The sequence below is a fragment of the Balaenoptera borealis genome (genome assembly GCF_965194805.1).
Source record: "Balaenoptera borealis genome assembly, chromosome: 6".
NCBI classification, from domain to species: domain Eukaryota; kingdom Metazoa; phylum Chordata; class Mammalia; order Artiodactyla; family Balaenopteridae; genus Balaenoptera; species Balaenoptera borealis.
In genome coordinates this window covers 13,565,724-13,593,349 of record NC_138863.1, presented here as the reverse complement: position 1 = coordinate 13,593,349, position 27,626 = coordinate 13,565,724, and the positions used below count along the sequence as shown (strand labels likewise).

The window sequence follows — 27,626 nt, the reverse complement described above, 5'->3', positions numbered from 1 at the left end:
ATTTTTGTACTTCTAATTTTGTCCTGGCATCTGCTTCTGAAGGACCTGTACTGATACACACAATCATGTCTCACATTTGTTGGATGCTATTGTATTACCTATGATCGTACCTGAATTTTATTTGTGTCAATCAAGTGCTGTGCCATGGATTTTAGGATAATTGCAAAGAAGAACCAGGAATGCTGTTAGGAAAAGAAAAGACAACCAGAAATTTATCATCTTATAGCAAAATAATGATAATTCCATTCTTCACAACTTGCGATTTTATAAAACCTTTATCTTAAAATGTATTCTTTGAAATTAAATGCATCAGAGCCATAGTATGTTCTCCATTATGTTAGGGTCATCCTTAGCAAAGTTCTAATGGTAAAAGTAAATACCAGATATATCTGTTCCTCAGTCATCTCAAAGACTGTTTAAACTAAAACAAGATACTGGTTTACCAGACATGGCTGAGTAGACAGTAGTCTTATGAAATACTTATTCATTGGGTGTTCTATCTGTTTTACTTACACAAAACTAAGTAAAACTTTTTTATCTTAAAATATGGTGTAGCAGACCCACCCCTAACATTGCCAGGGATAGAGGCAAGAGTGAAAGTGTAAGCCACGTGTGAAAATACCTGAAAGTTCAAAGTCAAGTTAACAGAGTCTTAAATAAAATATGTTGGATCCTCCTATCTTGACAAATATAACTTCATGACAACTTGGAACGCTGTACCAGAACGTGGGGCCCACCCCCTCTTCTCACCTGAGGCTCCGTCCTACACTGAGGGGCCTGGGGCACGTGGGTGACTGTCCAGCCTGCAAATCCAAGTGCTGCCCACAAACCGGTCCCTCTCTCCCACCAAACACTGCTCCCCCCTTGGGTCTTGGGTCACACTCAAGAGTTTCCCTCTGAAGAATGGACTTAGGAAAGAGATCTAAGCATGCCCAGGAATAACCCTATAAACCCTGTAGGGAGGGGCTCCTGGGGAACTCTTATAGGTCCTGAAGAGGCGGTAGGGGCTCCCAGGAGCATTCCTCTTGGCTATTCTCATACTTTTTCTTATGAGAAGGGGTGCATTTGGAGAAGATCAAAGCATACGCAAGAGTGGAGGCCCCTCTTTCTTGGGTCTAAGGGTCTTGCTTAACCCAGATACAAAAAATATATATCACATATTGTGTACACTTACAAAGAATACACTTCCCGGAGCCTCTTCCCTTCCCAGCCTCTCCACCACAGATAACAATTTTGAATTTTGTGCTCAGCATTCCCTTGCTTTCCTTCATCATTTTGCTACCAATATCATACATCGAAGTAATATTCAGTTTTGCCTGCCACTGAACTTCAAACAAACGGAATCATCCTGTATGTATTCTCTTGTGATTGCCTTTTCAATTCAACAAATTCTTTTCTAAGGTTTGCTTATGTGGAGCTAGGTAGCTGGGGGTCCTCTATTGTCACTGCATCACATATATAATCCCAATTTACCTATCTGCTCTACTGTGGATGGGCATCTGAACTATATCCAATTTTAGGCTGATACCAGCCATGCTGTTAACAACTTTTGAGTACCGGGTTCTAACGCTGGAAGATTGACTGAGATGAGGAAGAAAGGACGTTTAAGCTCTAAAGGGGCAGCTCTGGCTTAAAAAGGGGGTCATTCCTTAGTAAACTTGATATTGGAAGTGAAATTCATGTTGTTGGGAATATTTCATTAACACAAGGCACCCCACCTTGTCCTAAATAATATTTTTAACCACGATGCCAAATGTTCTAACATTTGTCTCTTGATTTAACTGACACCTGTCAGTCTCCATCCCTCAGCACTCAGCCCCACCTACACTATTTACCTTGAATCCACCAGGACTAATCCCATTGAGCCTCTTGCCTCTGTTCACATCTGATAACAGAAGAAGCCTCACTCCTCTCCTGCCCTCTGGTCTCCGTAGGTGCTGCACATCCCCTTGTGTATCTCACTGCTTCTCATCTCCTGAAACCCACCCACCATACCTTTGGTCTGGAACACATGGTCCATCACCAATAAAATCTCCTGAAGATGCAACTTCTCCTCCAAACATTCCCTTTGCCTTATCTTTTAACTGAACGCTGACTCTCCCCAGAGGACCCTGCTGGAGAGGGTGTGGAGAGAAGGGAACCCTCCTACACTGTTGGTGGGACTGTAAATTGGTACAGTCACTATGGAGAACAGTATGGAGGTTCCTTAAAAAACTAAAAATGTAACTACCATATGATCCAGCAATCCCACTCCTTGGCATATATCCAGAGAAGAACATGGTTCAAAAGGATACATGTACCCCAATGTTCATTGCAGTACTGTCTACAATAGCCAAGATATGGAAGCAACCTAAATGTCCATTGACAGATGAATGGATAAAGAAGATGTGGTACATCTAGACAATGGAATATTACTCAGCCATTAAAAAGAATGAAATAACGCCATTTGCAGCAACATGGATGCTAGGCAGGCAGCCTTCTTCAGCAGCCCCGCCTCCACTCTCACCCCACTACAGTCTATTCTCTACACAGCCATCAGAGCGATCCTTTTGAACCAAGATCAGCTCAAGTCACTCCTCCGCTCAAAGTCCTCTGTTGGCTCCCAGTTTCTCGCTGAGTGGAAGCCAAAGCCCTTGCAATGGCCCACAGGCTTTACATTACCTGCCAAACCTCCCGCTGCCTCTCTGACTTCATCTTGCCTCCTCTTTTCTTTGCTCACGTGGCTTCAGCCACATTGGCTTCCCTGCCATCTTTCAGGCATATCCACTAGGTGTGCTGCTGCCTTACAACGTTATACAGGTCTTCCCCTCTACCTTTTTTTTTTGAAATATAGCTGACTTACAATATTATATTAGTTTTAGGTGCACAACATAATGATTCAAGATTTTTATAGATTGTACTCCATATGAGGTTATTATAAAAATATTGGCGATATACCCTGCACTATACATTACATCCTTGTAACTTATTTTATACCTAACAGTTTATACCTGTTCATCCCCTTCACTTATTTGTCCCCTCCCCCAACTCCTCTCCCACCTCAGAACCACTAGTTTGTTCTCTGTATCAGTGAGTCTGTTTCTGTTTTGTTATATTCACTTGTTTGTTTTACTTTTTAGATCCCACATATAAGTGAATGAAATTTTGCTATTTGTGACATCATGGATGAACTCGGAGGGTATTATGCTTAGTGAAATAAGTCAGACAAAAGATATGGTATGTTTTCCCCTCTACCTTTAATGTTCTACCCTAAACATCTCCAGCTCCCTCACTTCCTTCACGTTTTTTGCTGAGGTATTACCTTCTCCACGAGCTCTATCTTGACCATTCTATTTAAAACTGCAAACCTCACCCTGCATACTCAGGACTCCCCATTCCCTTTACCTGCTCGACGTTTTCTTTTCCTATGCTACTTCTCACCTCCAAACATACAATTTAATTAACTTTGCTACTATGTGTGTCATTTACTGTTTTTATCCCGCAGTAGAATGTAAGCTTCCCAAGGGCAGAGATCTTTATTCTATTCTCTAAATGCATGCCAAATGCCTAGGATGGTGAGGATGGTGCTTGTCACAAGGAAGGCACTTGGAATATACTTGTTGGATAAACTGAATGAATATACTCATACGGCTAATTTAAATTTAAACAAACAAACCGCTTGGCCTAGGAAAATGTGATTTTCGTGAACTCCTGTTGACGCTTATTGACCCAGCCTTCAGCCTCCCCTTCTAGCTACTTACTAATCAATCATGTATCTGTCAAGTCATGATAGATAATTAATTTAGCAGGGGACTAAATTCACAAGTCTATAAGTTACATCTTTAACAGCTTCTCACCATCTCTTCTTATATTACTACAAATGCATGTGTTTCAACTTTTGGGGGTCAAAGAGTGGCTGTTTCTCTGCCTCTTCTCTGCTGTCAGTATATTCATTACTACATCATTAATCCTTTTGTTGGTAGTTTTCCTCTTACTGTGCCTAAAAACCCAATAAACTTTATTTTGGGTACACTTAGCATTTTTGAATGTTTTAGGTCATTCTTAATAGTCATTCATTCTGCCTTCAGGCCAAAGGACTTAACTTGAGTCCATTCTACTTGTTAAAATGATCTGTTCTCTTGACATGGATCTCTTTTTCTTAATAGGTTCATATGTTACCATTTCAACATGAAGCTTATACCAGAAACTATTAGAGAAACGATCTATAAAAATCAATGAATCCTATCACCTTCAGGGTTGAGTGTAAGCCATCCCAATGAAAGGACCGTCTTTAAATTCTTTACCTTCAGGACATGCTTGACTGTTGTGGAGTCATTTGATTGCAAAAGACCAGTCACATTTTTAACCAGTTCCTCATGTATAGTTCTCTCCTTGCATGCCGTGGTCTTAAACACAAACTGAAGAAAATCCAAAAAGTGAAAAAAGTTAAATATTTAAAAGCAAAGCATCAAAAATTACGTTCCAAGAATAACTCATGTCTCAAAATTATCTGCTCATGCCAGATTTTGTCATGAAATAAATGAAGGCCCAATGATAAGTGTAATACACACCTGCTCCTATTGAGGGCTTTGCACAGGTAGAGCCTTGCTCACCTAAGTTCTCCTTGAAATGCTCTTTGTAGAAATCACAAAGAAGATCAGAGAGCAATTTAGAGGGTTCAAGGAAACATGGAGGGCTTTGACCCACCTACTTAGGATACATTTCCCCTTCTCCTTCCTTCCACTGGCAACAGGTGGGTGGTATGGTAGCATTTCTTCATCCTGAAAGGGTAGAGCACCCGCTCAAATAGCCAAGTGGGGAAGCAGGCGCCTTCCAGAGGCCAGTAGGTGAGCTGCCCACAAGCCCAGTGTCCACTGCCATCTCATGCTGAGACATGGCAACCAACAGGTTCATAATGATTGGCCATCAGTAAGATAACTAATGTTTCTCGCTTTTTTTTCTTAAAAGATTGGTGTTGGCATTCACCACTGAGTGCACGTCATGGTCTAGTTTTCCATATTTCTTCATATATTTTAAGTATCAATTCATGCACGTATATTTAAAATACAAAATGCTTATTTCCGAATGATAATATTTTACTTATGAGTTGGGTTTGCCTCAAGGAAGGTCTTTTCTTCATAATATTCAAAATTTGGACTTCACTACAGTCAAAGATGAAGGCAGGCAAGAAACAAAGCAGAGGCACTTTGCATTTGGGTCTATAATTATTTCTTTGAACTTCAGAGCCCATTGACATCTAAGTCATTCTGATGGGGCCTAACTTCTCCACGCTCATCCCAAAGGAGAAAAACAAGGCTGAGAAATGCATGAAACTAGCTAAAATCAAGAGTAGTATGATTTTGCCCCTCATGGATTATGACTCATATGAGGGTAATGTCATCAACTATCTAATCCCATGTGCAGTAATTTAGCCCCAAGTGCATTTTGACTAGCTCTGAAATTTAAAAAATTTTGGCTAGACCATATCAGTCCCACGAATTGCTGTAAACCATGGCATTTAATTAGATTGACTTTAGGTATACATTTTTGAAAAAGACATGGTGTATGTGTGCATTTTGGATATCGTAGATGGAGTGAGTTAGCAGCATTTAGCACCACTGAACTTGAAATGGTGTTTAGATTACTTCTGAATAGGTTTGAATTATATCAGCTATCCCATCTTTCAAGGACATCAAAGCACGTATTGGTACCAGTTTTCACTATACTCTTAGATATGGGGCTTAATGTATATGTTAAAAAATAATTTTTTTCCACCACGGGTAAAAAAAAAATCATACTCCTTGGTCAAGGTCAGGCTGTCAGCCATGTACTACAGCAGGAGTCAAGTCACAGAATCATAGACCTAGATGTTCATCTGGTCTACCCCATCTCACTTCACAGAGGAGAAAAATGAGGTTCAGAGAGGCTGATTGCTCCAAGTTAACTATTTAACCTTAACTAGAATCTAGTTTTCCATATGCTACTTTAATGTTCTTTCCAGAGTAAAATTCCAGTTGGTTATATTTATTAGGCTGTATTTGTTTTAGATACATGAAATTATGTTATAAAATATCTTTAGGAATTTTTATCAGCTTGAAATTCCACGTAGGTGTATTTCTAGATTTGAACCACTTCAAAGCAAACTAAATACACAGCTTCCTACGTTACAAAATCAAAAGGTCTCATCAGGATATTTCAAACATCCTGCTTAAAAATAAAGACCTTTCCAGGGTGTGTTTCCAGGACAATGCTCCAAGAGCATCACAGATAACATCTGAGAGCTGATTTAAGGCTCTCATCAGGAACTAGCCTCGGCTGTCACAAAAATAACCACAACATCAGTGGGTTCTCAATGCAATTTTCAGTGATTCCATTGGAACAGGTAAATAATATGTGTGTTGAAAAGATGACTTTGTGTAATAAGGATTGGGGAATTTTTTTTCTTCTCAGCCCCTTTGGCAATTGAAATGGAAAACTGGGGTAAGTGTCGAGAGAATGAAAATTCTATAGATGATTTCTGTTGAACAGTAAAGTCTTCAATTCCCTATAAAAGTAAGCTATGACTCTGTCTTAGAGAGCAAACTAAAAAGGCATTTGTAGGTGGAACTGGCCTTCTGCAGCTGAATTGTAGATCTTATTGGGTAAAATTATACCATAGGGAAATTACTGTGAAGAAACTATTTTTGGCATATGGTCTATTTTAAGGAATGGCACACACTCATACTTAGATATTTGGGAAGACATCTAACATTTCTGACAGGTAGAAAACATGTAAATATAAAACTGTAATGAGAAAAATTCCTCACTGATGGTATCTCAGAAGGGTTCACTCCAGAATAAAATTTCTAGTTATTTCCTTTTACAGGAGCATTTCTGTCACAGAAGACCCCAAATTCTTCTCTAGTCACCTTTCTAGACATCTAAAATATATGGATAAATGTCTATCTATATATTAATGGAATATATCTTTTAATAAAAAGGTCTATGTCTCTTAAAGATACAATCTGTGCATAAATATTGAAATTTAGGTCCTCTATGCATTATAAAGGAATATAAGGTACTTTCATTTATCTCTGGATGGATTTTTTTCTCTTCACTCAAGAAGATGACTTTTAGGCTGGAACTATAATGTGCAAACATCATCACAAGTTCACTGGTATTAAGTCACAGGCCAACTGAAAATGAGAATATAAACATATCCAAGTGAACATCTGACGAAGGCCACTGGAAGAAGCAGTGCACACTGATGGGATGGGCTAGTGGTTCATGCCAGAGGATAAAGGACTTAACATACCAGAAGCAGGTACAAATATACAGTAACTGGGAAATGAAATAATGCCTGAGAAAACAATAAAAAGAGCTAAGAAAACATTACAGAAGAAACATAGCGCATTCAACAAACCAACAGGAAACATCTTCCTTATAGAGGAATTTCATTTATTTGTAATGTTGACTTCAAAGGACAATACTTTAGTTTTCTCCTCTCTTTCTTTGCTCTCTCTCCCCATATAAATATTCATTTGCACATGTACACATTATTTATACATTTATACATTGAAACAATACATCGAGCCCATCAATGCAAAAAGAAGGAATTCTAAGTAGCTAAGGGGAATGTCTGATACGACTGTGGTAGGCACCATCCAGCTAAAGGGGGAAACTTCCCACTTGTTGCAGACAGGAAATGAGAAAAGCCACACAGCACAAGGGGATATGACCAATGCCCAGGTGGCAATTTTGTACCTTAATATAGGACTGAACGGAGCTGTCCAGCTGCTCCTCATGGCACTTGGTCACGATGTCAGTCAGAACCCTGGAAAAGCAATGCTGTTCAGTGGACTTTCTGGAGAAGGCAGGAAAATACCACTTGGTTTGTCACTGCAGTGCTTGGTAAACTGGGTGCTTAATCATTGTTGAATGAATGAACGAACCAATTTCAGACTCTCCCCACCCCCCTTATCCCCCAATACTGGCTGTTTAACATCGACAATACCCGTTAGCCATTTCCAACCATGAAATCTCTAAACACGATGATATAAGTAATGTATTATGGCTGCAATATCATACTGGATACATTTTTGCCCAAGTTGTATGTGCTATTATGGTCTATGTGTTTGCTGACCTTGTCTTCTTGGAAAAGGGGTCATTTTTAGTACCTTATTAAAAGTTCTTTAACCTCCAACTATCATGTTCCACTTTAAAAGGGCTTGTCTTCCAACCTAGAGGTGTTATATACATGCTTTTGGAAAAACTAATTAGTTTAAGATGCAGGGTTTTGGGTTTCCCCTCTTAGCTGGGTTAGGGTTTCCAGCAGCAGTTGTGGTATGGGTTGATTTCTTCACATTAATACTTCCAGTTACTCCACAGCTGTAGGGCTTAGGAATAGCCCAGAATTTCAACATATCTATCTGCTGAAATACTTAGGAGTTTTGCCAACACAGATGCATATACTCATGCTGAAATAGGCATAACTTGAAGGCACAGTTGGGGACTTCTAATCTGGCCCCAGAACTGCCTGGTTGTAGAACTGTTAGAGATACTTTAATTTTCTAGAGCTTCAGAGCTTTACTTTAAAAATGACGCTAAAGGGGACTACCCTGGTGGCACAGTTGTTAAGAATCTGCCTGCCAGTGCAGGGGACACGGGTTCGAGCCCTGGTCCGGGAAGATCCTGCATGCCATTGAGCAGCTAAGCCTGTGCACTACGACTACTGAGCCTGCATTCTAGAGCCCGCGAGCCACAACTACTGAAGCCCGCGTGCCTAGAGCCCATGCTCCACAAAAAGAGAAGCCACCGCAATGAGAAGCCTGCGCACTGCAGCGAAGAGTAGACCCCACTCGCTGCAACTAGAGAAAGTCTGCGTGCAGCAATGAAGACCCAACACAGCCAAACAAACAAACAAACAAACAAAAAACTGACGCTAAAGACTCTCATTCTGAAAGAGGCTAATAATATGCCTGTGAATTATGAAGGTACTGGAAACATTTCAATGTCGAGTAATTTTTTTCCAGAATGCTGTGACTAATATTTAAAAAAAAGTGAACTTTAGGAATATTTGATTCAATAATTAATTAAGAATTCTATCTCTAGAAAGAGGAAATTGTAACTGCCAAAGTCACTAGACAGATAGATTAGTAATGTTGAAAGAATATAGTACAGGCAAATTTAAAGTGAGAACAGTTGAAGAAAAATTGAGCATAAAAAAAAAATAAGATCCAGTGGGAGAGAAATGGTACAGCTATTCTGGAAAACAATTCGGCATGTTATTTTTAATTAAAAAAGTTTAAAAAAAATTTTAAACATCTTTATTCGAGTATAATTGCTTTACAATGGTATGTTAGTTTCTGCTTTATAACAAAGTGAATCAGCTATACATATACATATACCCCCATATCTCCTCCCTCTTGCATCTCCCTCCCACCCTCCTTATCCCATCCTTCTAGGTGGTCACAAAGCACTGAGCTGATCTCCCTGTGCCATGCAGCTGATTCCCACTAGCTAGCTATTTTACATTTGGTAGTGTATATATGTCCATGCCACTCTCGCACTTCATCCTAGCTTACCCTTCCCCTCCCCGTGTCCTCAGGTCCATTCTCTACATCTGCATCATTATTCCTGTCCTGCCCTTAGGTTCTTCATAACCATTTTTTTAGATTCCATATATATGTGTTAGCATATGGTATTTGTTTTTCTCTTTCTGACTTACTTCACTCTGTATGACAGACTCTAGGTCCTTCCACCTCACTACAAATAACTCAATTTTGTTTCTTTTTATGGCTGAGTAATATTCCATTGTATATATGTGCCACATCTTCTTTATCCATTCATCTGTTGATGGACACTTAGGTTGCTTCCATGTCCTGGCTATTGTAAATAGAGCTGCAATGAACATTGTGGTACATGACTCTTTTTGAATTATGGTTTTCTCAGGGTATATGCCCAGTAGTGGGATTGCTGGGTCATATGGTAGTTCTATTTTTAGTTTTTTAAGGAACCTCCATACTGTTCTCCATAGTGGTTGTATCAATTTATATTCCCACCAACAGTGCAAGAGTGTTCCCTTTTCTCCACACCCTCTCCAGCATTTATTGTTTGTAGATTTTTTGATGATGGCTATTCTGACTGGTGTGAGGTAATACCTCATTGTAGTTTTGACTTGCATTTCTCTGATGATTAGTGATGTTGAGCATCCTTTCATGTGTTTGTTGGCAATCTATTTATGTCTTCTGCTCATTTTTGGATTGAGTTGTTTGTTTTTTTGATATTGAGTTGCATGAGCTGCTTATAAATTTTGGAGGTTAATCCTTTGTCAGTTGCTTCATTTGCAAATATTTTCTCCTATTCTGAGGGTTGTCTTCTTGTCTTGTTTATGGTTTCCTTTGCTGTGCAAAAGCTTTGAAGTTTCATTAGGTCCCATTTGTTTATTTTTGTTTTTATTTCCATTTCTCTAGGAGGTGGGTCAAAAAGGATCTTGCTGTGATTTATGTCATAGAGTGTTCTTCCTATGTTTTCCTCTGAGAGTTTTATAGTGTCTGGCCTTACATTTAGGTCTTTAATCCATTTTGAGTTTATTTTTGTGTGTGCTGTTAGGGAGTGTTCTAATTTCATTCTTTTACATGTAGCTGTCCAGTTTTCCAAGCAGCACTTATTGAAGAGGCTGTCTTTTCTCCATTGTATATTCTTGCCTCCTTTATCAAAGATAAGGTGACCCTATGTGCGTGCATTTGTCTCTGGGCTTTCTATCCTGTTCCACTGATCTATATTTCTGTTTTTGTGCCAGTACCATACTGTCTTGATGACTGTAGCTTTGTAGTATAGTCTGAAGTCCGGGAGCCTGATTCCTCCAGCTCTGTTTTTCTTTCTCAAGATTGCTTTGGCTATTCGGGGTCTTTTGTGTTTCCATACAAATTGTGAAATTTTTTGTTCTAGTTCTGTGAAAAATGCCATTGGTAGTTTGATAGGGATTGCATTGAATCTGTAGATTGCTTTGGGTAATATAGTCATTTTCACAATGGTGATTCTTCCAATCCAAGAACGTGGTATATCTCTCCATCTGTTTGTATCCTCTTTAATTTCTCTCATCAGTGTCTTACAGTTTTCTGTATACAGGTCTTTTGTCTCCTTAGGTAGGTTTATTCCTAGGTATTTTATTCTTTTTCTTGCAACTGTAAATGGGAGTGTTTCCTTAATTTCTCTTTCAGAGTTTTCATCATCAGTGTATAGGAATGCAAGAGATTCGGCATGTTCTTAAAACCAACACATACAACTACCGTATGACCCAGCAATTGCTCATTTCAAGGAAATGAAAACTTATGTTCACCCCAAATGTACCCAAAACTGGAAACAACCCAGCTAGCTTTCAACAGGTGAATTTTTAAACATTTTTTGATATGGAATACTACTCAGAAATAAAAAGGATTGATTGAGTGATGCAACAACCTGGATGAATCTCTAGAGAATTATGCTGAGTGAAAAAAGCCAATCCCCAAAGGTTACATACTGTGATACTATATAATTCTATACCTATATCTATATCTATCTATCTATCTATCTATCTATCTATCTATCTATATATATATAATATATAATTTATATATGAATTGAAAATAGAATATATAATAAACTCATCAATTTATTATATAAATATATGGAGCATAGAGTATATTTTAACGTATTATATATAAAATGTTATATATTCATATTATATATAAAATTTCAATATAATATATATAAAATTCTTAAAGTAACAAAATTTTAGAGATGGAGAACAGATTAGTAGTTGCCTGGGGTAAGGAGTGGGGTTTGAGATGAGAAAGAAGTAGATGTGTCAATAAAAGGGCAACATGAGGGATCCTTGTGGGTATGGGAATGTTCTGTCTCCTGATTCTATCAATGTTAATATTCTGGGAGTGATATTGTCCTATAGTTTTGCACGATGCCACCATTGGGAACATCTGAAGAGAACATGGACTCTCTCTGCATTATTTCTTACAACTGCATGTGACTCTATCCCAAAATAAAAAGTTTAATTAAAAACACAAAGTTAAAAAAGAGGTCTAAAACTTTACTTGAATGATGGTAATAGATGATTAGAAGGTAAGAAGTCAAGAGTGAGACATACTTAACTTTGAGATACGTATTCGAACAAAATGCAAGCATACACAATCAGGTGGCCATTCGGTTATAATCAAAGTTGTGTGTAACCACAGCTTATAAAATCTCTTCCCCTAAGGCTGTGCTATGGATACCTGGTCACAGTTGTGCTTATTTCATCTTCTTCATTCTGCACCAGAACCCTGAAGAGCTGATTCAAGATTACAGGCAGAAAACTCATGATTGCATGAATCTTTTCCACATTCAATAAGTTCTGTTAAATTGGCAGGACAAAAAAAAAAGGGCATTGATTAAATTTAAAGCACATTTTTTTACTGACGTTCTTCAGAATTTGAATATGACTACTGTAGCTCATTTTCGTTTGACTTTATTTTTCATGGCATTTAGCATGACATACAGGCATGGGGGTAATGTTGCAAGGACTCTACATCTAATTAACTAATTTAGAGTCAATTGATTCTGATTTTCAATCATTTTTATTTTGGAGAAACTGATCTTTGCTTATTTTTTAATGAACACAGACATCTTTTAGGAATTGTGAAATAAAATCATTTAGTCTCTGAATTGATAAGGTGTTTAAAAATCTTCGATAATAATTACCCCTTAGTTTGCTACTCAATGCAAAATGTAAAGGTCTGTTTTGCCCATTTCTACCCTGGAGACCATTGCAGCTATTTGCATGTCATGTTACCTTACAAGAACGGACGAAATTCGAGGTAGGTGACTGAGACATATCTTTCTCCCTTTTTTGGCATTGTCGGAAAAATGCGTTCACATGTGGATCCTGAAACAGCAAAAGAAAGTCTTGATTTTTGATGACACGTAAGCTGTGGAACAATCGTGGTGATGGGAGGTGAGCCCTTCTGTAGGACAAGATGCCTTGATGTGAGATGCTTTGTCCAGGAGGCATAGTGACAGACCTCTCATTTTCACAGACATTCCAGCACACAGAGGGCTTAACCTGAACTACAAAGTCCCCTCTCTCTCCTATTTCACTCTCAGAGATTTGTTTTCTTTCCGGGCCACATGATAATGGCTAGAGAATTACTTTCCTTGTCTCTGTTCTTTCCTTTCTTTCTTTTTAAATTGTCTTCTGTCATCTTCCAGTTCCTTCCACAGACTTCTACCAATTTTTCTTACATATTCTTTAACACACATGAGAATGGGTACAGTTTAATATGCACAGGGATATTTTCAGACTTAAAATGTCAGAGTTAATAAAAAAATTATGAAGTCCACCTGACATCATGAGATAAAACTTGACTCCCCAAACCCATATGTTGAAGTCCTAATTCCCAGTACCTCGGGATGTAACGATATTTGAAGATAAGGTCTTTAAAGAGGTAATAAGTTAGGGTGGCCCTAGTCCAATATAACTGATGCCCTCATGAAAGAGTAAACTTGGATGTGCACACACAGAGGAAAGCCAAGGGGAGAGGTCTTGGAAGAAGCCAACTCTGCTGACACCTTGATCTCAGACTTCCAGCCTCTAGGACTGTGAGAAATACATTTCTGTTGTTTAAGCCAGCCAGTCTGGTATTTTGTTATGGCAGCCTAAGCAAACTAATCTGCCCTTTAATGCTCTTTCCTGAAAAGGTTGTCACCTTGGAAATACCTAAGTTCTGTGTTGAGGGTCAAAGTTACGTAGTCAGGAAGTGGCATACAGATTTTTAGTGTAGGTGCACTCTCTGGGGGTTTCTCTGGCCTTTTGTCAGTTCTAGAGGGCATCTGTGGTTGGGGTTCCCCTCAAGTCGGGGTATGTGTGTACGTGTGTGTGTGCATGTGTGTGTAATATTTTCAGTTTCACTTCATTTATTTGAAGTTATTTATTGAAAGCTGACTATGTGTCAGGTCCTTGTCAGGCACGGAGGACAGAGCCAGGGGCAAGGAAAACCCACTCTGTGGTCCTTCCATTATGCCCGGGAATCAGGTTCCATACCATGATTTTCACACATACCTATTTGCTCATAATTAGACAAGTGCTTCAAAGGAAAGCAGGGCGCTGTACGGGTGTATGACAAGATGATACAGCATATCTGAGGGGTTAGGGGACAGGGAAGGCTTCTTTGAGGAAGTGACATTTGAGCCAAGATCTGAAGGTTGGGTAGGAGCTGCCCAGACCCATCAGGGGAGGGTAGGCAGAGAGGGAGAGATCGCCTTCCTGGCTGTCGAAAGGCTGAGTGTCACAAAATCCCTGGATCTTGGAGGTATGAAGCAGACAGAGGGCACAGTGCAGGATAGGGCCTGGGGTGTTTGAAAATTGAGGTAAATAGCGCTACGGAGGAAGGAAGAAGGTGTCCCCCAGGGTGACGAGAGCGTGGGCAGTGGAAGCTGATGTACAGGAAGGAGAGCAGTGGTGAGTCACAGAGAGACCTGGGCAGTTCGGAGAAAAGCAGCTGGAGGTGTGGGAAAGAGAAACTCGGGGCATTCTGAGAGATATAAAAGCAGGAGTTGGTGGAGAATGACCATTTTGTGGGACTTGACCAGGGTTGATGGTGCCAGAGAAAAGATGGGTTTAAGGAGTAATGGGCATAGGACTTGGGAAGAGGACTAAATTTGGCTTGAGGCACCAGCGGTTACGGAAAGACATTTTGATCCAATATATGGTGGTACCTGGATTATTTCATTTTTCTTAGTAACCAACCAAGTATGTGCTAGGGATAAAGCAGCATGAAGCAAAAAAACAAACAAGAAACCACACACAAAAAAACCCAGGTACACATTGAATTTAAGAAAGAAGCAATACATAGTCTATGTACTTGTAATAGTTTGTTTATAATTAGTACCACAAAAGTCCTCACATTGTGGTAAAGTTAAGCTGCCTTGCAATGGAAGGGGTGAGTTTGTGGTAACTTGACAGTGATAATAACTACATTTGTACAGCGTTTTGCAGCTCATGAGATATTTTCACGTGCAGTTTCTCATTTTGAGCCTCACTACCGCCTTAGGTGGAGATTTTTTATTGTTATCATTTTCCTGCTGAGGACACAGGACTGCAGGGGTGAGGTGACTTGTCCAGGGTCACTGGGCCAGAAATTGGCCGAGGTGGATCTCAAATACAGTTCTGCCAAACTCGTGGCCTTTCCATGAGAGGAGCCTTGGGTAGGGATTGGGAATTAGACTGAGTTTTAAGGTAAAGGTCCAAAGTCTTTATTTTAAACGTTTCATATTTTTAACATGTGGGGGTTGTCATGGGAAGCAAACCATCTTCCAAGGGAAGTGCCCTCTTGATAAATACACTACTGGAATTTTGGTTTGCAGTTTGACAGTGCCTGAGCTTTTATGGCTTAGGGCATTCGATCTCTTCTGGAAGAGGGATACGGTGTTGCCACAAACATTCTTCCTTTTTGATCACCTGCTCTTCTGACACCTTGTGGAATGGTGAGTCTCCTCCTGTAAATCTAGGAGACGCCTTATGATTCTACGTGTTAGAGAAGATTTTGATATTTTAGGACAACACGCTCACCTGAGTATTCACTGTTGATACAACAAATGTCGATACTTTGAAAAGTGGTTTGCCACCATCGACCCATTTAATGTCACTCCCACCATGCTGCAAAAAAGAGTTTGTTACTGTCACTGTGGCAATTTGAGAGAGAGGAAATAAACAGGTTATTTAGTTTACGTTAATTTGTCATCCTGATCCATCAACCTCACAGTCCTATAGAGATGGAAAATAAGAGATGCAAATACATTTGGTAATATTGGTAAATGAAACCAATGTGATACCAGGGGATCATTTTGAACAGATCATTTCTACTGGCCACAAACTAAACAAGATATTTGACATATCATAGGTACACCTGATTCCTTATTACAATGGATGAATACACCAAGGTTGGGTTAATTTAAACAGCAGAAAGAAGATAACCTCATGCCATTCAGCCCATGTATTTTTTCTCTTAAGTTTTACATCACTCAATACCTTTCCACTTGCAGAATCTTGAAAGCTTAAATAATTCAGAGGCAGGCTTGTTGCTACTGGGATATTGTACTCTTGAGAAGCTATCTGATCATCTTTCATGAGAGGAAGCCAAGCATATCCAACTGTGCAAAGGAACAACAAAGGGAAAACTTTTCAGTACAAACCTTCATGGCGAGGAGTAAAAATAAAGCTATTTATCATTTATGAATATAAAACTTCACTTTAAAAAACTCAATAAATCAGAGCTTTTCAAATACTCTCCAATTTAAGTTCCAGAGATAACATGCACAGCTATCTCAGATTGCTTCCTGTCAATACCTGGTGTTTCCAGAGCCTCCTTCTTTTTGGCATTAGCTTTTGCATTTATGTCACAAGTGACATGATAAAAAGAAAAAAAAATATGGTGTTTCTCATGAAGTTGTGTTGGTAGCTCAATTTTCACCTGCAATGAAAGAGATAATAGCTGGGCTAAGATTGAAATCATTTTCCTAGTGTCAGGACAAGACAAAGCCTAGGCACGTTAGTCTTTTTAAAAGTCTTTCAATGAAATCTAGGTCCACAATTTAATAGTCAGCACAAGAAGTACGATTTAACTCTCAATAAATATCCATCCCACCAGCAGTAATGTGTTAAGATGTTATTTTTACTTCTTTATTGTGGCGATAACTTAGAATACCTAGTGTTTCTCATTAGATAATTTATACCACCATGAATTACACACACACACACACACACACACACACACACAGACATGACAGTAGAATGTAAATAAGGCACAGATTAAGGACCTATCATCAAGGGACATGAGTTGAGTGAATAGTAGGTCCTTGCCTCCCAAAGTGTGTGCATGGACCATTGCATAAGCATCACTTGGGAGCTGATTAGAGATGCAGACTCTCAGACACTACCCCAGACATACGGAATCAGAATCTGCATTTAGCAAGATCCCCAGATGATCCACAGGCACATTGTTGAGAAACATGGTAGTTGCAAATGATGTAACTGGAGCATGGAATCTATCTGTTATAAAAACCGCAAAAAGATATGTGGTATGTATTGTGTAAAAAATTACATTGTGGTAACTAAGTAATGAGCCATTTTGTAAAGAGGTCATGCTCTCCTCTGTAAATAACACTTCCGAAAAAAACATAAAACATGAAATTGATATAGGTGAAGAATATACTTAATGAGGACTGTCCTCCATGTTCCTGGAAAGGAAGGTTTTGGAACCCTCTACATGTGATAGTGCTTTTCAGTTTCCAAACCTCTGTCACATATGTTGTCATTGAATTCCCTCCACGGCCTTGCAAAGTAGGATGATACAGAGATAGCAACCAAGGCGAAAGATGTTAGGGGGCTTTGAGTCACGAGGAGGATGGACTAGTCAGTAATTAATAGGATCTTCCAGGACAAGAACACGTGTCACACTGGAATCCCAGGATCCCATGCAGGTAAGTGACATTCAGTTCAATATTAGCAACTAGGTAATTTCTTGAACAGTCAAATCAAGCAGTAAGGTGATAAAGAGCCAAGCAAATTATCTACTATTTTTTATTAGACTCTCTGTGCATCTATATATATAGTTACTTTATTTTCACATTGTTCAGGAGAGAATTTATTACACAGATTTTCAGTGTCATCCCTGGGACAGCAGTATCAGCATCTCTGAGAAACTTGTTGAGAAATGCAAATCCTCAGGCCCCATCCCAGACATATGGAATCCAAAAATCTGGGGTGGGCTCCAGTAATCTGTGTTCTAACAAGCCTTCCAGGTGATCCTGTGCCTGGTAAGGTTTGAGAACTCCTGAATTAGAGTGGTTTACAGCTTACATATATTCATTACATACCAGCATGCTAACCTGGTAACAAAAGCCAATATACAGTTCAAAACATACAATAACTAACAATGCAGTAGAATGAAATTTTCTTTTTTTAGTCGGAATACATGGGACTGAAACAAGTGCTCAAGAATTCCAGTAAACTACAGATTAATGCTAACACTCCTCGGTAACAAATACTGCAAATACTCACATTATATTTTAGCAGTGCCTTAGAAGAATTTATATTCATGTTTATAATTAATGCAATCATCTTTTGCAATAAAAAAGGAGAAAATGGTTTTGAATCTGCACTGCAGAGTTCACCAGGCAGTTCATTATATACATGTTCTCTTGTGGATAAGCTCATGGCTTTTACAAGGATTCCGGGAAGCACATGAGCGTGACAGAGATTAAAAGCCAGACTTAACCGTATGAACATTTTTTTTTTCTTTAAATCTTATATGTCGACAGAGAATGCACCTTTCAGATGGGCTTTGTCAAGAGGTCAACCAATGTAGTAAATATTCTGTAATGTAGCCCTTTCCCTTATTTATTTATTTTTTTTACCTCTGTCCTGAATTTATAGGGAAAAAATTTAAGAGCATTAAATGGATGTGGAGGCAGGAGATAAGGTTAGTCAGGTCTGTGGTTTCATCGGTGTTCCAGGATGTCCCCCAAGTCCTAATCCTCAGAATATATCAATATGTCTCCTTACACAGTAAAAGGGACTTTGCAGCTGTGATTAAATTAAGGGTCTTGAGATGGGGAGATTAAACTGGATTAGCCCAGTGGGCCCAATGTAATCGCAAAGGTCCTTATCAGAGGAAGGCAGGAGAGTCAGGGTCATAAGGAACGTGAGGAGAGAAACAGAGGTCAGGGTAATGGCATTGCTGGAAGGGGTCACAAGCCAAGGAGTATGGGCAGTCTCCAGAAACTGGAAAAGGCAAGGTAAGGATTCGTCCCAGAACCTCCAGAAGGAATGGAGGCCTGCTGACACCTGATTTCAGCCCTGTGGGACCCATTTCAGAGTTCTGACCCGCCGAACCGTAAGGTAATCAATGTGTGTTATTTAAGGCACAAAACTGTGATAATTTGTTAAAGTAGCAATAGGAAACTAATACAAAAGATGTGATATTTTAAATCCCAGAAATCACATTGGCAGGTTGCATTAGTTCAGACCTTAGCTTCATGGTTAGAAATTAAATTTAATCACTGAAACTTGTTTGTCTAAAGCTGTTTCTAATACAAGCTGACATATGTATAGTCATTTACTACTAATCCAATAAGTTTTTTTTTTTTATATGGGTTATAGCAGAGCAGTGAAGCTTCAGGCTCTGGAGTCACATGGGCTGGCTTAAATTTTGACTGTCACTTCACAGTTATGTGCCCTTGTCAAAGTTGCTTCTCTGATCGCCGGCTTCCTTATCCATAAATTAGGAAGGTGTGAGGGTTAATTTTATGTGTCAACTCGATTGGGCCACTGGATGCCCAGAGAGCTGGCTAAACATGATTTCTCAGTGTGTCTGTGAGGGTGTTTCTGGAAGAGACCAGCATTTGAATTGGCGGACTGAGCAAAGTAGATGGCCCTCCCCATGCGGGTGGGCACATCTCGTCCACTGAGAATAGAACAAGAATAGAACAAGAAGGCAGAGTAAGGCTGGATTTCCTCTCTGCCTGACTGCTTGACCTGGAACACCGATCTTCTCCAGTTCTTGGCACTATTGGTTCTCAGGCCTTCAGACCTCGACTGGACTCTTACCATAGACACTCTGGTTCTCAGGCCTTTGAACTACACCAATGGCTTTCCTGGGTGCAGATGGTAGATTGTGGGACTTTTCAGCCTCCATAATGATGTGTTTATATTAAATTAAATTATACCTATCTATAAAATATACCTATCTATATTAAATTATACCTATCTTAAATTATACCTATCTTAAATTATACCTATCTACCTATGTATCTATCTATATTAAATTATACCTATCTATCTATCTATCTATCTACCTATGTATCTCTCTCTCTATCATCTTCCTATTGGCTCTGTTTCTCTGGAGAAAGCCATGTGGATCAAGTGAGATAGTGTATATTTAGAGTATAGCGTGGTTCCTGGCACATAATAAGAGAGTCTTGAGAGTTGGCAGGGCAGGTCTTGAGGTGGGGCGGTCCAAGCTCCTTCAAGTTCATGAGGGTTATAAGCAATAGTGTTGGCTCATACTTTAGCCCTTTTTGTTTTTTCCCTTAGGGTATGAAATGCCACTATCGATTGGTAAAAACTATCTAACACGATGTTTGTTACCCTAACCAATGAAAAATAAAAGAAAAAAATTAGTCTAATTTGAAAGAAATGATATAATAAAAACATCACATTTTTTAAATCTTGTGCTGAAATACATGAATTTACAGCATAGTCCTGGAGCAACTGTCAATTAACGTGGTTTTTAAAGCTGGGTTATGTAGACACCTGCTAAGGTATGTCCTTAGTCTGAGGAGTAGTCTAGAGAGAGTGTTTGTCATCATGTATTATCTTACCCACTCACCCATCTTTTAAGGAGCTGCTGGGGGCAGTGGAGGCTTGGCTTACCTCGTCTGAGAAATCTGGGTTCTGGGAATGGTGCAGAACTGCAGTGTAGGTGGCGGAGGTGAAGAGGGGCCCTCCAGGTTTTCCGTAAATACACTGTTTAAAAAGTTATGAGTTGAATGATTATGAGTGTCTGAAATTAACCCTGAGCACAAAAAGGCCACAACTCTTCAGTTACCCATTCTGGGACAAAGATGCATTTTGTGGTAACTTGCCAGGCTTAGCTGACATCTAATTAACCTTGAACTTCTTGGATCTGCTGTCCTGTATTTATTATACAACAGGGCACTGTTGAAGAAAATTTGAAGGCTTTAATTCATTATGTAGCTATTATATCAATACTGAATACCTGAATCAATTCACTACTACCAAACTTTTGATTACCAGAAGATAAGAGATACTTTGTTCAATTCTGATTCCTGCGGCCCACGGTACCCAGCTCTGGTCTAGAGTTTAAGGCGATCAGTCCTTAGTGATACAAGGCTTGGTTTGACCCCAGCTCCTGACATGCTAGTCTCCAACCAGGAATGAGAGCTGGAAAAGTAGGGCTGGTTCCAGGCTCCACTGTATTGTGTTATTCTTTGATCCCAGCCCCTCATCAGGCCAGGGGATGGGATATGGCACTTCCTTGTCATAAAAGCCCCTTTAGCCCAAGGCTTAGAGTCCCTCTACTGGAGTCAGCTGTATCTCTGAGTAATGCTTTAGGATGCAATGACACAGAGGTCACATGTACCTGCGAGTACTCCTCTTTTATAGATTTTTCCCCATAAGCGATTCTCTAGCAGGCCTGGTGTGTTTGCCGTCTGGCCATTGCCTTTGTTTGCTTGACAATTCCATTTCATTTTATTTTTTCTCTCCTGCTGCTAATGTTATTGTGGAACTTGGAACCTGGGGATGCTGAGAGTGTCTCAGGACAATTTTAAAGAACTCTTTCTCTCTATTGTGCATGATTCATTCAATCACTCAAATTGATTACTGTTCTTCTGAATAATGCTACAACCCTTCTGAGCACAGAGAACACAATTGGTACCTGACAGAGTGCTTTAAGAGATGATCTCAGATAATTGTGGGGATTAGTTAGAAATTAGTTTTGTCCTTTACTATATCTCCTTCCTCTGATTCACCCAAACTGGGAAGATCTGGCCACAGGCCCACTGAAAATAATTTTCCTCTCTATTTTTATAAGTTTCTTTATGTTGTTTGAAGTCCCTAAAATAAAAACAGTATATATCAAATAGGAACTCTGAAAAATGCCATCCAGTTGCAGTTTTATAGGGTCAAACAGCCCAGTTCCTACAAAACTCATAGTTTTATTGATCTTATTAAGTCGCGTGATCAACAGCAGGGACCAGCTTCCCAGAGCCATTTCCGAGGTCCTCGGGCAGGTGGCCACACGCACCTTCCATAAATGTGAGCGCCCCATGGGCCCCCTGCATTAGCCATCAGGCTAGTAGGCAGCAGCCCTTCTGCAGAGGCCACATGAAGCCCAGCTGCGATGCTGCATTTGAAATCTAGCATGCTGAATTCATGAGATGCGGGCTAATCTTTGAAAACGGCAAAGTCTTCCAGAGGGGAATCTTTGCCTTGATTTCACACTAGAACGGCTTCCTTTTTTCCAAATCATGAAAAGCTAAGCAGAGCCATGAGACTGGCATTTCTAATAGATCTAGTTAATGGTAGCTATTCAATCAGGTACATGTTAGGAAATCTAAATCAAATGTACTGAATTGCTCCTCTTTCCAGCATACTAAACTAAAAAGCCCCTCAGTGGTGGGGAGAACCAGGGCACCTGTCTCCCCCTGTATGCTGTATTCCCTCATGGGCTTGGCTCACCTTCACGGGCTTGGCATCTTCTTCATCGGAATTTTTGAATTCAATACACACGGTTATATTTCGTGCCTGAAATTACAGAGAGGGAAAATGGACATTGTAATTTCCTGTTAGATAACATCAAAAAACAATCCAAGTGCCTAAAATAAGTAGCTTCTAATTAAATCTGAAAAATGTAGAATAGCCAAAATTCTCTTGTGACATTACTCATAGCGCTCAGAAATAGCAGAAAGATTTGGAAAGATTATTTAAAAGGAAAGAAAAGACTCATATTGAAAGAGTGCAGGTAGGCTATTTTCAGAGTCTCTTAATAAACTAAAAATAAAGTTTGGAACAAAATTATTTAGGGCTGATTTCAGAAAGTTTTATTCATATGTTATAAAACGTGCATCTTTAAACACTTTTAAGGTGAAACTCAACACTGTCTCTCATTAAACATTTTCTTCAAATGGTTTTCTATTCCAAAATGTTAGTCTATAGTAATTTGTATTTGAACTTCCAAGAAACCATCTTAGGGCTTCCCTGGTGGCGCAGTGGTTGAGAGTCTGCCTGCCAATGCAGGGGACACGGGTTCGAGCCCTGGTCTGGGAAGATCCCACGTGCCGCGGAGCGACTGGGCCCGTGCGCCACAATTGCTGAGCCTGCGCGTCTGGAGCCTGTGCTCCGCAACAAGAGAGGCCGCGATGGTGAGAGGCCCGCGCACCGCGATGAAGAGTGGCCCCCGCTCGCCGTAACTAGAGAAAGCCCTCGCACAGAAACGAAGACCCAACACAGCCATAAATAAATAAAAATAAATAAATTAAAATCATCGAGAATCTTATAAAAAAAAAAAGAAACCATCTTAATATGGTCTAAATAGGGTGGAGAGAGAGGATGATATCTCAGAAACATATACCTTGTTGAAACATTTCTGGCTATCGTACTTGAGGTGCTTGGGGTAAATGTAAATTTGATTTTTGTATACTCTGTAAGGACGGCAATACTTTGTTGAGTCGTAAACAAATTCTTCCACTTCCACTGTGGGTTCCGGTTGAGCTGTCACATTGAAAGGCTTGACAGGGATATAGGACGATGTTACACAGTCTTTAAAAATCAGAAAAGAAAAGTTTGTCACTTGATATGATTGTAAGTGAACAATACTTAACCTATTTTAAAATGAATCTACTCAAAATAGAAACTCCATGCTTGTATACTAATTTATGTTAAATTATGCTGGCCTGAAAACTTTGTAGGAGGTAAGCATGACAGATACTCAGTGATATATTTAACATCAAAACTGATATCTCAAAAAACTGGTAAATCTTTCGGATTTATACCTATTTTCTTTTTGTATTAAGTTTCATATAGGAAGTAAATTTTAGCTAGAGATCCTCTGAGCATACTAACCAGATATTCTAAGATAAAGACTAGCCCACTGACTTTAGCCATCATACTATAAATATTGATCTATGACAGAACAAAACTCTGTCCAATGGGTTTATTACTGATAGTACCACTTGGCTTAATAGTAATTTTCCCTATGGAATGATTTCACAACCTAGGCCCTAATCCCCCTCTGCATTAATAGTTACAATTTTATTTTTCTCTTCGGTTTTCACAATCTTTTAAAATCTAACCTTGTAAAAACAGCCTAAGGGGGGAAAAAGACCATTAGGAATTTATAAATCAAAACTTGTCACTAAGCAGTTTGGAGGCTGAAGTTGTGGCACTGAAAGACAGCAAGGCCTTCTATCTTCCTTTACCCCATCTAGAATCTTCCTGTGTTCAAAGAAGCAACATGGTTAGCTACATGCTTAGCTATATCGTTAGCTATATGCTTGGGAATCAGATTATAGGCTTTTTTTTTTCTTCAAAAATCAATTAGAATATTTTTATTATATGTTCGAATTTCTCTGATATCCTATGATATCAGAGAATATCATAGGATATTCAAAGAGAATATTTTAGCTTTCTCTTTTGTTATTTTTCTTTTCAAAGGGAATATTTTAGCTTTCTCTTTTGTTATTTTTCTTTTCCCTAGGTAATAAAAGCAACCTCCCACAAATCAGGTAGAAGAAATGGCTTACTTTGTCATCTGGTTTTTCACACCAATCAATACAAAAGTGATTTGGAGCCATGATTTAAGATAGAATGCTCATTTTATTTCATATTAAAGTGATTTGTGGAAAAATCATAAGAATGGAAAATTTAATAGTGCTAATGGTAATTCAAATATCCTGTGGTAATAATCCTCTCCCTGTTTGTAGTTCTTTTTAGGATGCCTTTATTCATTCTTTGCATCACTGAGAAAGTCACTAAAAGGTGTAATTAGAAGGAAAATAAAACCAAATAAACTAATCTCACCATTTAATAAATAAATTCTGAAAAATCTTATTTATAAGTTAATAAAACTGCTTCTGAAATTTAAATTTTCACTAACATAAATAGAACTTTTGACCATATTCTGGAAAAGATATATGTTCTCTGTGTAATAACAGAGTCTAAAAACTTCCTGGCTATAATTACTGCATGGCCACTTGGGCGGCAACGCACGGTGTTCAGAGTAGCCCTTTGACAGCTCAGTGTGGCATTGCCCATTATGGGTTATTGGGTTATCAATCTATCTGAACCGGACTTCCTCATTTGCAACCCTTCAGGGTTTTGAGGATTAAGTGATACAATTTAACACCCTGCTCGGTGCATGGTGTATACCAGATGAATATTAGGTCACCCTGAATATAGTCCCTATCCTACAATACTTACAGTCTGTATTAATGGAGAAATAAGACATCCCAAATTTCTATAGGATAATGAATTACAGTTATCCTAAACCTTGAGAAAAAAATCCCCAAACAAACCTTTGTAACGAACCAACTATCCAACCAACCAACCAAAAAGCCACTAAACATTCAAAACTCTACAAGCAAGCCATGACATCATCATCATACTTGGGTGCTCCAAAGGAATGTTGTCAACAGCGATATCCAGGCTTCCAGGAATGGTCTGCGTTTTGCTTATTCTGTCAGCTCTGCGAAAGTACACCAGCATAGAAACACACACACACACACACACACACACACACACACACAGAGTGAATTATTCTAGTTGTCAAGGAAAAAGACCAGACAATGGTAATTCTGAGCTTTGATAAGGATAAACAGTGGGACCTTAAACAATCTTGTGAATAATTTCATTTAGCTAGTTTTATTTTGAAAACTAAAATTTATGTGATTTTGCAAATAAAAATTAAAAATCAGGGAGGGGTCAAGTTACAGATATTCTGAAGAATGTTTTAAATTTATTTGCACCACTTCAGATAACATTCATATGGCCAAACGAGTGCAATGTAAATCGTTAGTTTTGGTAAATGGTAAATATTTAGTTTTTGTTAACAAAAAGTACTAGTATTTGAACCGATTTAAATAATTCACTTTCATGAGGAATTTTAAGAAGTTTTGAGAGCAAGGCTGGTCTTTGCCACAACTGCTAAGTGGACAGTTTGCTTTTTCCCTCTTCACCAACAATCCAGGAGGACAAGGGCCCTTTCCCTGATCCCTAGTAAGTGTATGTAGACCCTTCTTCACCACCTATCCTGTGCCCACAGTCACTCTAATTCATGAGTCCTTGACTTTCCTTTCCTCCCTCTTTACTAATACCTTCTCCCCTATCTTCTTTTATAGTAAGGTGAAAGTTGCTAAGAACAGTTTCAAGTGTTACCCCTCTCAGGAAGTCTACTTCGAGAGGCAGAATAATTATAGTGGTAGGTCAGAGCCAGCTCTTCCCAGCCTGTGAGAGCTAATTGTTATATTTTCAGTTATTTTGCCTGCCATCTGTAAAACACAGTCATTATTAAAAATGAAATTATATTAAACAAATTACATTAAATACCAAGGTAAAAAGTACTGAAAATTCATCACTTAGTAATTGTTTTACTACATGGTGAACGAATCCATGCTCTTGAGGTTATTTACATCTATCTGTGTGGTGGAAATGTTATATGATGGTGTGCACATTTCTTTCCAACTCCATGTTTGGCAAAACCCCATTGGTAGCTTGAAATCAGCAATGGGAGGAGAATTTACACCATAGAAATTTGCCATCAATACAAATCAGTTTTTTTCCTCCTAGAGGGTCAGTGGTAGACATTTATCAGCACACTACTGAGAATAAATGTCATTACGTGTGAGGCATCCATGAAATAATTTAATGTCTCACCACTATGGCATTGGGTATTCTAGATGCCCTCTAAATGCCATAGTGATAACTTTCTTTGCTGAACACCAATAACATGGGTTTTGTGACAGCATGGTCTTCTCCTGTTTTGCCCATTCCCTTCTGCTCAGTGTTACAACTTTTCAGGCTTTAGTAAACTTGGAAAAAAGTAAAAGAGGAAAAGTATTCTTAATTTCCACTTAGTGGATATAGGGTTTTTGACCATGAAGTTTGATAAGGGGAAGGAAGGTCTCCTCATGTAAGGAGTGGTCCTGTAGAATCACAAAAAAATAATATTGGTTCAATTCCACTTTTATTTTGCTTCCTAAGGTTTATTTTTTTCCAGAACAAAAAAGAACATTGGGCAAACTTCCCTTCTAGTTAAATAGAAATATATCCTCTATTGAAGAAACAGAAAATATTAATCATGCTTGTTTCATAGTAATATATAATTTTTGTTTTGGATAAACAAAATTAATTGATAAGGAATTGTTGATTCTTAGATGGGAGAGGCAGAGAGTTAATATTTGGGAAAGGGGCAAAGGGAACAAGAATCCTGACTGTGTCAGGGGACTAACAGTTTAAGATAAGCCACTTGTCATGAAAGATCTTACCATCATCAGATGCTGAATATATGGTGATTCATTTTAAAAATGTTGTGACTTTTATGTTTTTCTTCTTTTAGCTCTAGCTTCCATTGTCTTTTCCAAAAGCATTTGAATGACAGAACTATTATGAATTATTGTATTCACAGCAATTAATTGCTCTGTGATGTTTCATACATATTCTAAAATCCCGTAACAGTCTTCCTATTTAGAGGTGTCTATATACCCTTCACTTGAATCTAGGATCTGTGACAGTTTGACAGTATATTATGGCAGAAATGGCACTGTGACAGTTTCCCATCTTAAGAAACTGGCAGTGAACATTTTCTGTCTGTCCCTTGGGACACTTACTCTTAGAACCCAAGCCATAGCATCTCATGGAGAGGCTCCCATGGAGAAGAACCAAGGTCTCCAACCCACAGCTCCAGTTGAGCTTCCAGCCAACAGCCAGCACCAACTTGCCAGTCATCAAATGTGCTATCTCAAAAATGGATCCTCTGGCTCCATTGGACCTCTTCCAGCCGATGCCATATATAGAAGAGACAAACTGTCTTCACTTAGCCATGCTCAAATTATGGACT

General features: G+C 38.9%; 1 protein-coding gene across 10 annotated transcripts in view; it reads right to left on the bottom strand.

Moving 5' to 3' along the window:
* DOCK10 (dedicator of cytokinesis 10) overlaps positions 1 to 27,626 on the bottom strand; it is a 299,794-nt gene that overhangs the window by 69,305 nt on the left and 202,863 nt on the right. For all 10 annotated transcript variants that reach the window (XR_014245733.1, XM_082395837.1, XM_082395839.1 and 7 more), the window contains 12 exons: positions 25,177 to 25,256; positions 23,145 to 23,332; positions 22,253 to 22,318; positions 20,423 to 20,515; positions 16,337 to 16,460; positions 16,019 to 16,140; positions 15,560 to 15,646; positions 12,785 to 12,877; positions 12,228 to 12,346; positions 7,723 to 7,792; positions 4,284 to 4,397; positions 111 to 182 (listed from right to left, as the gene is read on the bottom strand). Coding sequence is in view for 9 of the 10 variants with exons in the window: in XM_082395837.1 (XP_082251963.1) it covers positions 111 to 182; positions 4,284 to 4,397; positions 7,723 to 7,792; positions 12,228 to 12,346; positions 12,785 to 12,877; positions 15,560 to 15,646; positions 16,019 to 16,140; positions 16,337 to 16,460; positions 20,423 to 20,515; positions 22,253 to 22,318; positions 23,145 to 23,332; positions 25,177 to 25,256 (1,228 nt within the window). In the remaining variant the exon portion in view is untranslated. The remainder of the gene's footprint in view (positions 1 to 110; positions 183 to 4,283; positions 4,398 to 7,722; positions 7,793 to 12,227; positions 12,347 to 12,784; positions 12,878 to 15,559; positions 15,647 to 16,018; positions 16,141 to 16,336; positions 16,461 to 20,422; positions 20,516 to 22,252; positions 22,319 to 23,144; positions 23,333 to 25,176; positions 25,257 to 27,626) is intronic.